The 13,527-nt window shown below is 56.0% G+C and overlaps 6 protein-coding genes across 6 annotated transcripts; 2 read left to right on the forward strand and 4 right to left on the reverse strand.

Annotated features, from left to right (window-relative positions):
- Positions 1–221: 221 nt before the first annotated feature.
- Positions 222–2,960, forward strand: LTHEOB_8069 (uncharacterized protein; the record flags this gene model as incomplete). The annotated part of the gene is made up of 4 exons (XM_035517505.1): positions 222–366; positions 417–471; positions 524–1,156; positions 1,553–2,960. The coding sequence occupies 4 exons, from the start codon at positions 222–224 to the stop codon at positions 2,958–2,960; spliced, it is 2,241 nt and encodes a 746-aa protein (XP_035370616.1).
- Positions 2,961–3,047: 87 nt separating this feature from the next.
- On the reverse strand, positions 3,048–4,234 carry LTHEOB_8070 (3-hydroxyisobutyrate dehydrogenase; the record flags this gene model as incomplete). The annotated part of the gene is made up of 3 exons (XM_035517507.1): positions 3,048–3,908; positions 3,973–4,148; positions 4,201–4,234. 3 exons carry the CDS (start codon positions 4,232–4,234, stop codon positions 3,048–3,050), a joined length of 1,071 nt encoding a protein of 356 aa, XP_035370617.1.
- Positions 4,235–4,518: 284 nt separating this feature from the next.
- Positions 4,519–5,535, reverse strand: LTHEOB_8071 (Metallo-hydrolase oxidoreductase; the record flags this gene model as incomplete). Its single annotated transcript, XM_035517508.1, has 1 exon — positions 4,519–5,535. The coding sequence occupies one exon, from the start codon at positions 5,533–5,535 to the stop codon at positions 4,519–4,521; it is 1,017 nt and encodes a 338-aa protein (XP_035370618.1).
- A 456-nt stretch (positions 5,536–5,991) lies between these two features.
- LTHEOB_8072 (alcohol dehydrogenase) lies at positions 5,992–7,182 on the forward strand (the record flags this gene model as incomplete). Its single annotated transcript, XM_035517509.1, has 2 exons — positions 5,992–6,536; positions 6,669–7,182. The coding sequence occupies 2 exons, from the start codon at positions 5,992–5,994 to the stop codon at positions 7,180–7,182; spliced, it is 1,059 nt and encodes a 352-aa protein (XP_035370619.1).
- Positions 7,183–8,529: 1,347 nt separating this feature from the next.
- LTHEOB_8073 (uncharacterized protein) lies at positions 8,530–9,153 on the reverse strand (the record flags this gene model as incomplete). The annotated part of the gene is made up of 1 exon (XM_035517510.1): positions 8,530–9,153. One exon carries the CDS (start codon positions 9,151–9,153, stop codon positions 8,530–8,532), a length of 624 nt encoding a protein of 207 aa, XP_035370620.1.
- Positions 9,154–9,692: 539 nt separating this feature from the next.
- LTHEOB_8074 (Hydroxyneurosporene synthase) lies at positions 9,693–10,782 on the reverse strand (the record flags this gene model as incomplete). The annotated part of the gene is made up of 2 exons (XM_035517511.1): positions 9,693–10,637; positions 10,693–10,782. The coding sequence occupies 2 exons, from the start codon at positions 10,780–10,782 to the stop codon at positions 9,693–9,695; spliced, it is 1,035 nt and encodes a 344-aa protein (XP_035370621.1).
- Between the last annotated feature and the right edge of the window lie 2,745 nt (positions 10,783–13,527).

The following is a 13,527-nucleotide window of genomic DNA, read 5'->3' on the forward strand; positions in this document are numbered from 1 at the left end:
ATCAATTGGCAAAGTTGGAACAGAATTCTACACGTGCAGGCACTCCGGCTTTGGTGGGCCACATTGGATATTGGCCGTTGCCGAGGCGGGGGAGGGGCAAATGACTCCCCCCGAGCCCTCGTCTACTTTACTTATGGGTTCCCCGCATCTCCGCATTCTCTCTCCAACGACACAGCCTCAAGCCTATTCTCTCACGACGCTTGTGAGCCGAAGTCTCGATCATGGCCCCATCGGACCTTCTTGAGGGGACGACGGCCGGAGATGAGGAGGCTCGGCCGACGCCGAAGAAGCCGAAGCGGTTCCAGTGTCGGCGGTGTCAGAGGCTGTTTGCGCGGCTGGAACACTTGCAGCGCCACGAACGGACCCGTAAGCAGCATCTGACAAGCCCTTGACTCATCTCTTACCAATCCCCGCAGATACACAGGAGAAGCCGTTTCTCTGTGATAAATGTGACTCTCGTTTCACTAGGAGGTAAATCCCCAATCGGGTTGTTGATAAGCTCTGGCTGACTGACGTCGTACAGTGATCTTCTGATTCGCCACGAGCGGCTTTCACATAACAAAAATGCCCCGAAACGGAAGTTTGCGAGAGACAAGGCTGATTCCTCGGATGATGTCAATCAATCTCAGAAAAATGAGAAGCGGGTGCGGATTGCCTCTCTCAGAGACGGAGATAGCCAAGAAGCAACAAGTGACGACCGCTCCAATTCGCCAAATGTAAATCTGTCGTATCCCATGCCAACCTTGTCCATGGATACAAGCTTCCATTCTCCATTGGCAGCACTATCGTTCGCCGCAGAGCAAAGCGCCTTCCAAGATGCCTTGGCTGCGTCGTCGCCGCAGACGTTTGGAGCCACTCCTGGCATGAACTCAGAACACTTGGAGCCCCTGGCCCAAGTTGATGCGCTTCCAACATCTGTAAATACTGCAGCGCCACCAGTGGATCCGGACTTTTCGGAGACGCTGGATAGTCTGGCTGCTTTTCTGGAAAACGAGCCATTGTCATCGTACCGCTTCTCGTCGACCATCACTGCAGAACAGCCAGTGCCATTCTTCTCTCCCGAGTCTATCTTGAATTCGACGGAGAATGAAACGCAAAATGGCCCACATCCCCATCCGATGTTCAGCAATATCGACGAGCCAACCTCATTCTCACGGTTTGGATCTCGTCTGCCCTCGCTTCAACCGGAAGAGCAGCCGTCGGAACAACGTCGCCAACCTTCAGGACCCAAACCAATTTCTAACATCTCAAACCTGGATAGACAAGACATTCTGAGCAGAATGGCAGAATTCTCCTCCATTATTCCGGCTGATTTTCGATTGCCCTCTCGACTTGCATTATCCCGATACATCGGCGCTTACATCAACGGCTTTCACGAGCACCTGCCCTTTCTCCATATCCCGACAATGACAGTCGAGAATACTTGTGTGGAACTTCTCTTGGCTCTTGCAGCAGTTGGAGCTCAATACTGCTTTGAAGGAGAGAAAGGGGTCGAACTGTTCCACACTGCTCGGGCCATTGCATCTCAACGCATTCGAAAGCGAGACGCTAGCTTCGCATATCCGAACTCCGAAGGCTCACTCTGGTCATCGACAGCGCGAGCAACACTAGGGCTGGTATCGGAGCCCAAAGAGGACCTCATCCAAACGGCGCAGGCTCTCCTGATCCTGATGGCCATGGCAACGTGGGCCAAGCACAAAGAAATCCTGCGCGAAGCCCTCGCCATCCAAAGCATCCTGGCCACGCTGGTCCGCGACGACGGCCTGAGCAGCAGCTCGCCTTACCCGTTCGACATCAGTTGGGAGGAGTGGACGGCGCGCGAGTCGCGCACGCGCACCAAGTTCATCGTCTTCTGCTTCTTCAACCTGCACTGCATCGTCTACAACATCCCGCCGCTGATCCTCAACTCGGAGCTCAAGATGCGTCTGCCATCCAGCGCCGCCGAGTTCAAGGCCGCGTCGGCGGCGGAGTGGCACGAGGCCCGCAGCAGAAGAGTCCACAACAACAACACGACGACGACGAACACAACGACCCTAGACTTCCAAGACGCCCTCCGCCGCCTCTTCTCGCGCGGCGGCCGCGACGTCACCGAGCTCAACTCGTCGCTCGGCAACTACATCCTCATCCACGCACTAATCCAACACATCTTCTTCGTCCGCCAAACCGCGCGGTGCCGCTTCTCCCCCACCCCCTCTTCCCACCCCCCCTCCTCCTCCTCTCCCCCCTCGGGCGAACTCACCCCCTCCGACGTAACCTCCCTCGAGCACGCCCTCCGCAACTGGCAACACGGCTGGCAGCGCAACCCCGAATCCTCGCTCGACCCGCTCTCCCCCAACGGGCCCGTCGCCTTCAACAGCACCGCCCTCTTACGTCTCGCGTACATCCGCCTGAACATGGACACGGGTCCCGGGCGGGCGCTGGACACGCGGGACCCGATCGCGGTGGCGCGGGCGCTGCGCGAGTGGTCTCCGCGGCGGTTGCGGCGCTCGCCGAAGCTGGTGCGCGCGGTGCTGCATTCGGCGCACGCGCTGAGCATACCGGTCAAGATTGGGATAAGGTTGGTTGCGCGGACGCAGACGTTTGTGTGGAGTATTCAGCATAGTTTGTGTTCGCTCGAGTGTGCTTTTCTGCTGAGTAAGTGGTTGGAGGCGATTGCGGATGCGGCTGCTGCGGCCACGGCGACGGCGGGAGGTGGTGCTGGGGGGGAGGGGGACCAGCCGCCGATCTCGGATGATGAGAGGAGGATAGTGGCGCTGGTGAAGATGCTGCTGGATGAGACGGAGTTCGCGGTGCCGGTGACGGCGGGGTGCGAGATGGGGAGTGCGGAGATGACGAGGAGGTTGAATGCGGGCGTGTTGAGGGTGTGGGCGACGATTTTTAGGGGCGCGCAGACGTGGGCGTTGGTCGATGTTATTGGGAGCTCGTTGAATATATATGCGGATATGCTGGAGCTGGGATGATGTATTATACCCATCAAGGGACGATGTTCAACCGAAAGGGCGAAAAAAAAAAAAAAAAGAACATCAATATAAATTCTGGCAACCTAATCACCTCCTCTCACTCTCACTCAACCACTTATACACCACCCTCGCATCCCTCCCCCTATACCTCTCATCCGCCCCGGCCTCCGCAAACGCCTCCGCCGTCACCCCATCCAGCACCGTCCTCGCCCCCACCTCCTCCGCAAGCCTCCTCCCCATCCCCAACACCTTCGCACACAACTCCAACCTGAACCCCCCCTCGTACCCGCGCGAACTCGGCACCCCCTCCTGCACCCCCGGGACCGGGTTAGCGCAGCTCGTCACCCAGCACTGCCCGCCGCTCGCGTTGATGACGTCGGTCAGCAGTTTCGGATCCAAGCCGGCCTTGACGCCGATGTTGAGCGCTTCCGACGCCGCGAGCGAGGTGATGGCTGACAGGTAGTTGTTGATGATTTTGAACGCGGTCCCCGCGCCGACGGGCCCGCAGTGGAAGATGGACGATGCGCTGCCCATGTGCGTGAGGTAGGTGTCCCGGGCGTGGGAGAAGTCTGAAGGGGTGGCGGCGCCGACCATGAAGGCGAGGGTGCCGGCGTGGGCGCCCATCGGCCCGCCCGAGACGGGGGCGTCGACGAAGGAGATGGTGAGGGTGTTGTGGGGGGAGGGGAGCTTGGTGGGGAGGACGGCGGGGAGGCGGGGTGGGAGGGTGGGCGGGAGCGAAGCGCGGACCGTGGCTTGGAGTTTGTCGACGGCGGCAGAGACGGCGGCGATGGTGGCGGTTTCGATGGTGCCGCATTCCATGATTAGCTTGTGTTGGCCGTGAGTCGAGGTGGTCGCGGCGGCGGAGATGCCGGCGACGATGCCGGTGGTTGGGTCGAGGTAGACGGCTTCGACGGCGGAGGAGTCGGGGAGCATTGTTATGACTGCGTCCTGGGAAGGGGGTGAGGGTGTGTGTCTGTGGAGTTGTGACGGGGCTTGAGAGCTGTATACGCACTGCCGTTTTCGCGGCCTCGAAGCCGTTTGCTACTACCCCTACCGGTCCGTATTCTGCCGTCTCTTCTTGGAAGCGGGCGATGGTGTCCTTGTCGATGTCACAGATGACGAGGTTTTGGTCAGAACCAAGGCCTTTTCTCAAATTCTTGGCCATTGGATAACCCATCACCCCGAGGCCTGTATCTGAAGTTAGCATTTGTGTTTAATTCAGAATTGAATATGTGCATACCAATGAACGCTACAGTATTCTTCGGAGAAGTCATGTTGTGCAGCTGTCTCAATATTTCGCAGTTAAATTGGGAGAGATATACACCGCGTACCCCTCAAGAATCCGTGGCTCGAGAAATATTTCAAGACCAGGACAGAGCCGTTCTTTCATGGCTATTTATCAAGTTTGTATTCGTAAGAACTCGCATGTGGCGAGGTGCATTACCCCGCATCAGTCAAGGCGGGGTTTACGCTGTTTACACTTCCAATTATCTGGACAGGGAACCCTAGATGGTATGCCATTTGAAGTTGCTATGCAAGACCGAGTCTTAGCCTTCGCTCAAAATGTTCCAGGAAAGAACTTGTGCCTATTCTTCTCCCTCCACTCCTTATCATGCGCAACCACCACCTCCACCTCAGCCTCTTCCCCATTAACTTTCTTCTCTCTCAAGAACTCCTGTATCCGATCTAGCGTGCCCCTCGCCGCCTCCGTATCCACATGCACACTCCTCATCCCACCCCTCCCATCATCATACATCGCGATCCCCTTCTCGCCGCTCAGAATCCTCGGATCATGGCAGCAGTCCCCACCCAGATACACCCACTTCCGCTCCCCAACCCTCGCTAGCAGATTGACATGGCCATACATATGCCCCGGCGCATCAACCACCCACACGCTCCCGTCCCCAAAATAATCCACCGCCGCCCCCAACCCGGCCAACCGCTCCCACACATGCTTCGTCCGCTTCTCCGCCGGCGCCGCGCGCACCCTCACCTCCTCCTGTTCCTCTTCCCCCTCCCCCTTCTGCCCCCCCTCTCCCCCATCCCGCCTGTCGCAGTCCACCACCACTCCCCCCGGCACCGGCGGCAACTCCACCGTCTGCCCCCTCGGCACCTCATCCGCGTTGAACAATTCCCGCGGATACAGGTGCCCCGCGCCCCGCGCCAGCACATCCAGCGTCCCGGCGCCGACCACAAACCTTGCTTGCGGAAAATCCGCCGACGTGCCGACGTGGTCCCAATGCACGTGGCTCAGAATGACTTCATCCACGTCGGTTGCGGGATCGAGGCCGCCCGCGCGCAGGCTGGCGGCGCAGTCGGGGGATGTGATAAGCGGCTGGCGCTGTGCGATGTGGTGTTGTTGCGCGGGGGTGTAGGCAGCAACGTCGCGTTTGAGGCCGAGGTCGAAGAGGAGGTGCGTGCTGGTGGGGGCGTGGTGGAGGAGGAAGGAGAGGGAGGGGACGGTGGTGCGGAGGGGGGGTGTGGTGGTGGGGGGGTTGATGAAGAGGTTTTCTGGGAGGGTAAGGTGGCCGGCGTCGAGGGCGGAGAGGGTTACGGTTGTGGGTGGGGTGGGCATTTTGGTGGTTGTGGTTGTGGTGATGATGGAGTTGGTGGTGGTATTGTTGTTAGAGGTAGGAGAGGCATTATGATCGGTCTAAGCATTATTCTGGTGGTGTTGGTGTGGCGCCCCGCACTGTTTGCTGCAGGTGTTGGAGAGAATGTCTGGGGTTGGGTGGAGGAGATCGGCGGTGGGGTTGATATCTTTCCCCTCATCTTCGCCGCGGGGACGAGCATCTCCCGTTCCTCCCGTCCCGCAATAATTAGACAAGGATTATGGCATTGTACGGCAAGTAAGTTCCGAGTGTATACCTGATTTCGTCCAGTCTTGCATCTTGCTCCAAAGCACTTCCACGCCATATTCCACCAGTCTCTCAGCATATCACATCCAACCCTCAATCACCTTTCACACAAGCCTCTCTTTTCACCAAAAAACCAATCAACCAAACACAACCAAACCACCAAAAAAAAAACAATGCCCACCCCACCACCACCCCTCCCCCAAACCATGCGCGCCCAACAACTCCACGCCTACAACACCCCCTACACCCTCTCCTCCACCCTCCCGCTCCCCACCCCGACCCACCCCAACGACCTCCTCATCCGCGTCACCGCCGCGTCCTACTGCCACACCGACGCCGTCCTCGCCGCCGGCCAGATGCCCGGCCTCCCCGCCTCCTTCCCGCACATCGGCTCGCACGAATTCGCCGGCGTCGTCGTCTCTCACTGCGCCCCTTCTTCTTCTTCCCCATCACCCCTCGCCACCTCCTCCTTCCCCCCCGGCACTCGCATCGGCGTCCCCGGCCGCGCCTTCCGCCCCTGCGGCACGTGCTGCGAGTGCCGCAAAACCGCCGGGAATGCGCAAGACGACGACGACGCCGGCTATTCCGTCTACTGCACTGCGGCCGAGAACTGCGGGATCAGCCGCGCTGGGGGGTTTGCCGAGTACGCCGTCGTCGACGCGCGGCAGGTGGCGCCGTTGCCGGATGGCATGGCCGCGGTCGAGGCGGCGCCGCTGATGTGCGCGGGGGTGACGGTGTGGGGGGCGCTGAAGCGGTGTGGGGTGGCGGCTGGCGGGCGGGTCGGGATTATAGGGTGTGGTGGTGGGTTGGGGCATTTGGGGATGAGGTTTGCGGCGAAGATGGGGTATAGGGTTTTGGGGGTGGAGAGTAAGGATGGGCCGTTGGGGGTGGCGAGGGAGGTGGGGTCGGGGTTGGGGAGCGCGGCGGTGAGGGTGGTGGATGCGAGGGAGGTGGAGGCCAGGAGCGCGGTGGAGGAGATGGGGAGGGAGGATGGGAGGGTGGATGCGGGGGATATGGGGCTTGATGCGGTGATTATTTTGCCGGAGAGTCAGAAGGCGTTTGATTATGGGATGGCGCTGTTGAGGAATCATGGGAGGTGCGTGGTTGTGTCTTTTCCGGAAGCTGGGTTTCATGTGTCTGCCAGGGACCTTGTTTTTAGGGATATTTCTGTTGTGGGGAGTTTGGTGGGGAGTAACAAGACTCTGAGGGAGATGCTGGACTTCGCGGCACAGCATCAAATAAAGGCGAAGGTCAAGACGTTCCCTTTGTCGCGGTTGAACGACCTCGTTGAAGAGTATCATAGAGGGCAGGGAGGGAAACTGGTCATTGACATGACTCTAGAAGATAGTACCCAGGAGTCTTGAGCCTCACAAAGCTATTTCTATATTCTGGTCAGCATGTATCAACGTCGTAGTGACATGTCAGAAACTGTAGCCCATTGAATTTGCTACGTAGGAATGAGAAACATGATGCCAGCACCACATTTCTTTCAGAAAATGATGACGACCACCAAGCGGCATATATATGGTGCCATTTGCACGAGTTCAAGCATCGGCTGACAATGGGGTCTACAAAAGATGTCTTTAAAACCCTGCCTCGCGGATATTGCTACTTTACCACTCACTAACCAAGTCTCCGAGAAGTAACGACCATACTGGCTAAAGCATCATACCACGATATTGTTTCTACCAAAGCGTATCCCCAGAACAGAATGTTTCCATTTCAGGGTCCAGGTGCATGTCCTGGTTGCCCTCATGAACTGCCGTTCCCTCCTCCCTTCTTCGAAGGACCACCGCCTCCTTTTCCTGGGCCACCGCCACCTTTTCCTGGACCACCTCCCCCATTTTTTGGTCCGCCTCCGCCCCCATCATTTTCCATGGGCGAGAGAACTGTGTTTATGAGCGGTGGAAGCGGTCACAATGGTAATGAAGGCGGAGAGCAAAAGGACAAAAAGAAGAAGAAAAAGAAAAAGAAAAGTAGTGGATGCTGTGTTATGTAGTAGCCCTGTGTATCTGTAATAACAGCTCCTCTTCGCTTTCATAGCGCTACCATAATACTCTGGCTTGATCTGGAATGCTTGTCTGGGATCATTACGATTTCTCATCTTCGATTAATTATCGTTTTCAAGAAAATCTTTAAAATATAAGCGCTTAAGCTAAAGATACTTGTATTCCATGAAATGCGATAGTGTAATGCATCTTCACCACTAAGTTCAACCTTTTTGTACTACAAAAGACGTAGATATTCAATCTACTTCGGTATTAGTAGTACACTATAGTGACGTGTAGACACGTGTATGTACATACAAAAAGGCGTGCATCAGACCCGATTACGTAATATGGAAGCTGCTACAGGTGGCAGTAGTAAACAAGATCTTTTCTGATCATGTTGGCTTGCACATCGATCTGTATATACTTGGCAGTGCTGGCAGCCAGTGTATATCATGCCACCAAACACTTGCGTTCTCGTGCCGAAACACGACTGAATCACGTACTCGTTCTGAAAATATATGTCTCACTCAAAGCATATATTTCTCTGCCGGCCACTAAAACACCTCCCTCTTCAAAAGCAGAAGAAAGCGCTCCAACTCCTACTCCCAAACACAGCATCCCCAAGCAACCCGACATCCAACCCTCAACAAAACCCCCACAAATACAACTCTCCCACACCTACACCTCATCCTCACAACCATGCCATTCTGGTCCTGGACCTCACCCTGGGTCTTCCATGAAGGCGGCGGCGGCGACGACGCTTCCCGCGGGTATCTCCCCCCGCCTTGGGACAGGCCTCACCCCGGCTTTCCTCCTCCTGCTGCCGGCCCGTGGGGTTTCCACGGCCCAGCTCCACCACCTCCGCAGTGGGATTACGTCGGCCCTCCACCTCCACCGTGGGGTTTTCACGGCGGTGGTCATCCTCCTCCTTGGGCTTTTCACGGTGGTGGTCCGCCGCCGCCTTGGGTTGTCGAGCGTCGTGGTGGTGGACGTACTCCGCCTCCTGCTTGGCTTCTCCCCCCAGACGCTATGTTCGGCGGCGGGGGGCAGCATGGTGGCGGTGGTCTGAGGCGCCGTAATAGTGCTCCGAATGCGCTGAATGCGCCGCAGGGTGGTGGCGGTGCCGGCGGCGGTGTGGCTGGCGGTGGTGGTGGTCATCATGGCGGTCATGGTGGTGGTGGTGGCTGGCATCATGAAGGTGGTGGTTGGCACCATGCAGGTGCAGATGGCTGGCATCATGGTGGTGGTTGGCATCATGCTCATGGTGGCCATCATGGCGGTGGTCACGGCGGTCCACCTCCTGGCGGTCATCATGGTGGTCCCCCTGGTGGTGGTGGTGGTCATGGCGGCGGCGGTGGCGGCGGCGGCGGCAACGGAGGCGGGCGTTTCGCAATCCTGCCCGATCAAGACGGCCGATTTCCTGAAGCTGCATATGGTGGGAACAAAGATGAGCCTCGGAATAACTAGAGCGATTGGACTTGAGTGGGGCTCAGGTTCACTGCTGAAGTGCGGTTTCCTTTGACTACAATTTTGACGGCTCTTACCAACTTTGGCATGGAGAAGTATTGATAATTGGATTTGATAGGGCATTTTGAACCTTAATTTACCTGCTAATGCTCGACACTGTGCAAGTATTGTATAACTGCTCTTTTAAATTGATGAAGAGAAATTTTGTTGTGATGTTTCTTGCATGAATTTTACCGGAGATGGCTCTATATTCCAAATATGTTCCGTCTCGGTTTTCTGAAGCATGGTTTCCATCACGCTCAAGCTGTTTCCCGCAGCAGTTCATCATCACCTTAATACCTACAATGCAAGCTCTTTCTTTGTCTCCATACTCTTCCACCAAAAGCCCCTTGGCTATGCACATCCGCGACCCCCCATCACCCCAGCACATCCACCACCCCAAAACCCCCCTGATCAGTCCCCATGAACCTCCCCTCGACCCTCACAAACGCCGATATCCCCGTCCCCAACTCCTGATCCGGCCGCACAGCCGTGACGTTCACCACATCCCCATTCTGGAACTCCAGCCGCCACCGCGCCGCATACGCCTTCCCCGTCGCCGGCGACGTCCACACCGACCCCTCGTCCGGCCTGACCGCGACGTCCAGAATCAAGTTGCCTTGCGGCGTCTGCACCGTCGCGAAGCGCCACTGCCGTGTGTCATTCGACGACGACGAGGAGGAGTCGTGGTAATCGATCGCCCAAACACTCATGCTGATGTCCGCGTCGGGAAAACGCAGGCCCATCCACGTGAACGCCGGTGGCGCGCTGACGTAGCCCCATTGCCGGTCGTACCAGGTGAGCGAGCGGTCGGGGTCGGCGGTTAGTTCCTCTTCGTCGATGGTGAGTGTGCCGTACGTGCGGCAGGCGGGGAGCGACCACTGCGAGTTGTTCCCCGTGCCGAATGCGAAGGTGCCGGCGCCGAGGTTGTGCAGGGCGGAAGAGGTGGCGGCGAAGCTGAGGTCGAAAGAGTATTTCTCGGAGGTGGCACGCGTGTGCATGCGGGAGGCGGAGTCGGAGGATGGCGAGGAGAAGGTGTAGTTGGGGAAGGCGTGGGACCAGGGGCCAGCGGTGGTGTTGGCAGGGGGTTGCGGGGGCGTCGGGACGAAGGAGGAGGAGGTCAGATAGGTGGATGGGTTGGTGATGTCGAGGATGGAGTGGCGGATGTTGGATTGCGGTTGCTGGGTTAGCAGGAGGAGGTGGGAGACGACGAAGTATTGGTTGCCGTTTGTTGTGGTGAGGAAGGAGCCGGCGTAGTAGGAGGAGATGGGGGCGCTCTGGAATTGGGAGGCTGTGAGGTCGTATAGTGTGGGTACGTTTGGCTGCAAGCACTTGGTTAGCATGTTGGCGGCTTTGAGAGCGAGATGGGCATAATACCGTGAGCCAGGATTCTGCTTTGTCTGGGCCAAAGTTGTACGAGGCCCAGGCGGCACAGCTGTGGAGTGCAAAGAGTATGAGCTTCTGCATTTTCGAATTGGAAAGTTGCTGCCTCTGGTTCAACAGTTCAATGGTATTCAAGCGGTTATTTGTATTCTGTGATGTCGGTGACATGGTTTCCCAAATGCTGGATTCTCGCCTGTGTTTCCTGATTTGGTGACCGCAAAGAGCGGGGAAAATCGCAAATAAGCTGACGGGAAGGGATTTGACCAAGCAGAGAACCGTGTCCGTGGTGACACATATTGAATCATACATCAACATGCTCCACAGCGTCGGATGTTGCTGATTATTACCTCTGCAGCCCCCACAATTAAATGAGAAAAGCATCTGCCCCGCCCTCTTTCAACGACCCCAAAGAAGCACCGTACTCTTCCGATTTTGTGACTGCTGTTGGAATCCATACTCCAAAGACCCTGTACTTTGGCACGTCCCCAGAGCCAAGTCCTTCAACTTGATAAGCCTCGAAAAGTGGCGCAGCCTCACCCATCTTTCCGGAGGTGAAATCACGCTGTTCGGAAATTGTGTCCATGCAAACAGTAATCGCCCTACGCCCCAGCTTCTTCAAGTCAACGTCACCGCGAAAGAAGCCAATCCTCGGTTGTCTGGCCACCGAAGCATCTCCTGGATCGACCATTATGGCCACTCCAGCAGCCCTGCAAACTTTGCAGTTGATACCCAAACTGAAGGCCATAAAATCGTACATTACGGTCTCCCAGCGATCGTCGAATATTTCACCAAATAAAGCAGCATTCAAATGACCCATCCCGAGCGAGAATTGAGAAAACTTCTGGCGAGCGAACTCATCCCTGCAGGCGAGCTTTTCAAGAAGTGTCACTGAGCGTCCGACATGCAAAATTTCCTCAAGCGGTGGCTTTCCTTCGTGTTCATTCTTGTCAGATTCTTTTGAAAGAAGGTGAAATAAAGTCTCCATGTAGTTGAGAGATTTCATCGCACACATGTACGAGCAAAAGCTCAATACATTCCGGAAAAGGGAGATCAAAGTTGACTCTTTCCCCTCGTTGAACCGTTCGCGAAGTGTCGTATACTCTTCTGCGTAGTGGGAGAGAGCAACAGGATGTCGAGCCGAGAGAAGTATTGGGACAGCTCCTGTTTGATCGACAAGAAAGGTAGAGGATCTTTCTTTAGATAGATGTCCGTATAGCTCGGCAACGTGATCAACAGGCGTCCCGGAGAAATACGTGGCCGCATCGAATAGGGCTGACCCAGAAGTCTCGGAGTCAAAAAGTCCCCGGGGTGCGTTGGTGAGGAGCGCCAGTCCGTGATTGTGCATCAGCTGCGTCGTAGCATTATTCAACAGCTCTGGCGCATCCATCATTCTGTACCCTTGAGGAACTGTGTAGCCAGGACAGTCTACCCATACAGACACAACGTAGTCACATGAGCGAGTTGCTCTGCGATGGACGACTCCCGAGCTACAGGTGCCAATCCAGCGGAGTTCAATGGCGAAAATTTCAATCCGGGTTTTGACTGTTGTGTCTGCAGTTGCTTGGCCATTTCGAAAGATCTCTCCTCCATAGAACCGAAGTGCACTGGCGATGATAGGATCCGTTTGGTCACGGCGCCTCAGGTAAACCGCTAAGTCATAAGAAGCTCCCTCGAGCCACCCTACCTGAAGACTCTGAAGCTGGTCAGGTATTGATTTTTCGGCAAAGCCATCATCCTTGAGCTGCTCAAATGATAGTGCCATGTAAGGTTCAAGATCGTTTCTTTCAAGAGCATCCCGAGACACGCACTTCGCTCTACGAGAAGAGGCCCACACGCAACGAATTTGACGAGAGTACATCAATTCCTGCCTGGTCCAGATTCTTTTAAACCAGGAAGATGGGGCTAGACTGCTTAGACACTGATACTCCGTGGGCGTACTTAACTCCTGGCTTTTTTCGCTAACTGTTTTATCTTCCGCTGCGAGAATGCGGGGCAGGCGGTTTTCGAGGATGTCGTCCAAACATTTGCATGGATGGCCCGGCATCAGCGCAGCAACGTCAAAAGTCCGAAAGATTGATGGAATGTTCGCCAAAACTTGGCGTATTGCCTCCTCTTTCTGCGGTATGCATATCTGGTCAATCCAAATTGGGGCATCTTTCGATAGCTCGGCCAGCCGATCGATAAAGTCTCCGATGACCCACTCTTTTCCAAGCTCCAACTGGACATGCGCTGAAGCATCGTCACTCATGTGGCCGATGGATGTTTTCTCTCGGTGGAATTCTCCCCAAGCGTATGAGATGGCTGTGGCGTTTTTCGATTTCAAGGGCACATCGTCGATCTCGACGGAGAGATGCGGGGAGAGGCCGGTAAAGGAGCAGGCCGCATCTTGACAGTACGCGACTCTCGTTACACGAGCCGAGATACCCTTGTTCGCAGAAGAGGCAATCTGGCTCTGCAGGGGACTTTCTGGTTCTTCATTGGTAAATGGAGCGCAGGTGGAAAAGTCTGAAGGGTCATCGTTTGAGCACATGTTGCTGATTGACTTGTGTTGTAGCTTTATCAAGGCCGTCCGTGAAAAAACAAAGTGCAAACTGGAGATTAGAAAGTTCAGGTATTCTCATGCACCAGGAAAGATGTTGAAAGTAGAAAATAAGTGCGAGGCTGATGTTGCCTACTGTTGCGACGAGGCTGACAGAGACATGGAACCAATCAAGTCAAGCCTCAAAGTATTTGTCCAAAGTCGTGACTGCAGTAGGTCGTACAATCCGTAGTATTGTTTAGCGACGATGACCATCAGGCTATTCCGCACGCCGCGTTTGAATCACTCAT

This window comes from Lasiodiplodia theobromae (assembly GCF_012971845.1).
Source record: "Lasiodiplodia theobromae strain AM2As chromosome Unknown scaffold_25, whole genome shotgun sequence".
Classification (NCBI taxonomy): Eukaryota; Fungi; Ascomycota; class Dothideomycetes; order Botryosphaeriales; family Botryosphaeriaceae; genus Lasiodiplodia; species Lasiodiplodia theobromae.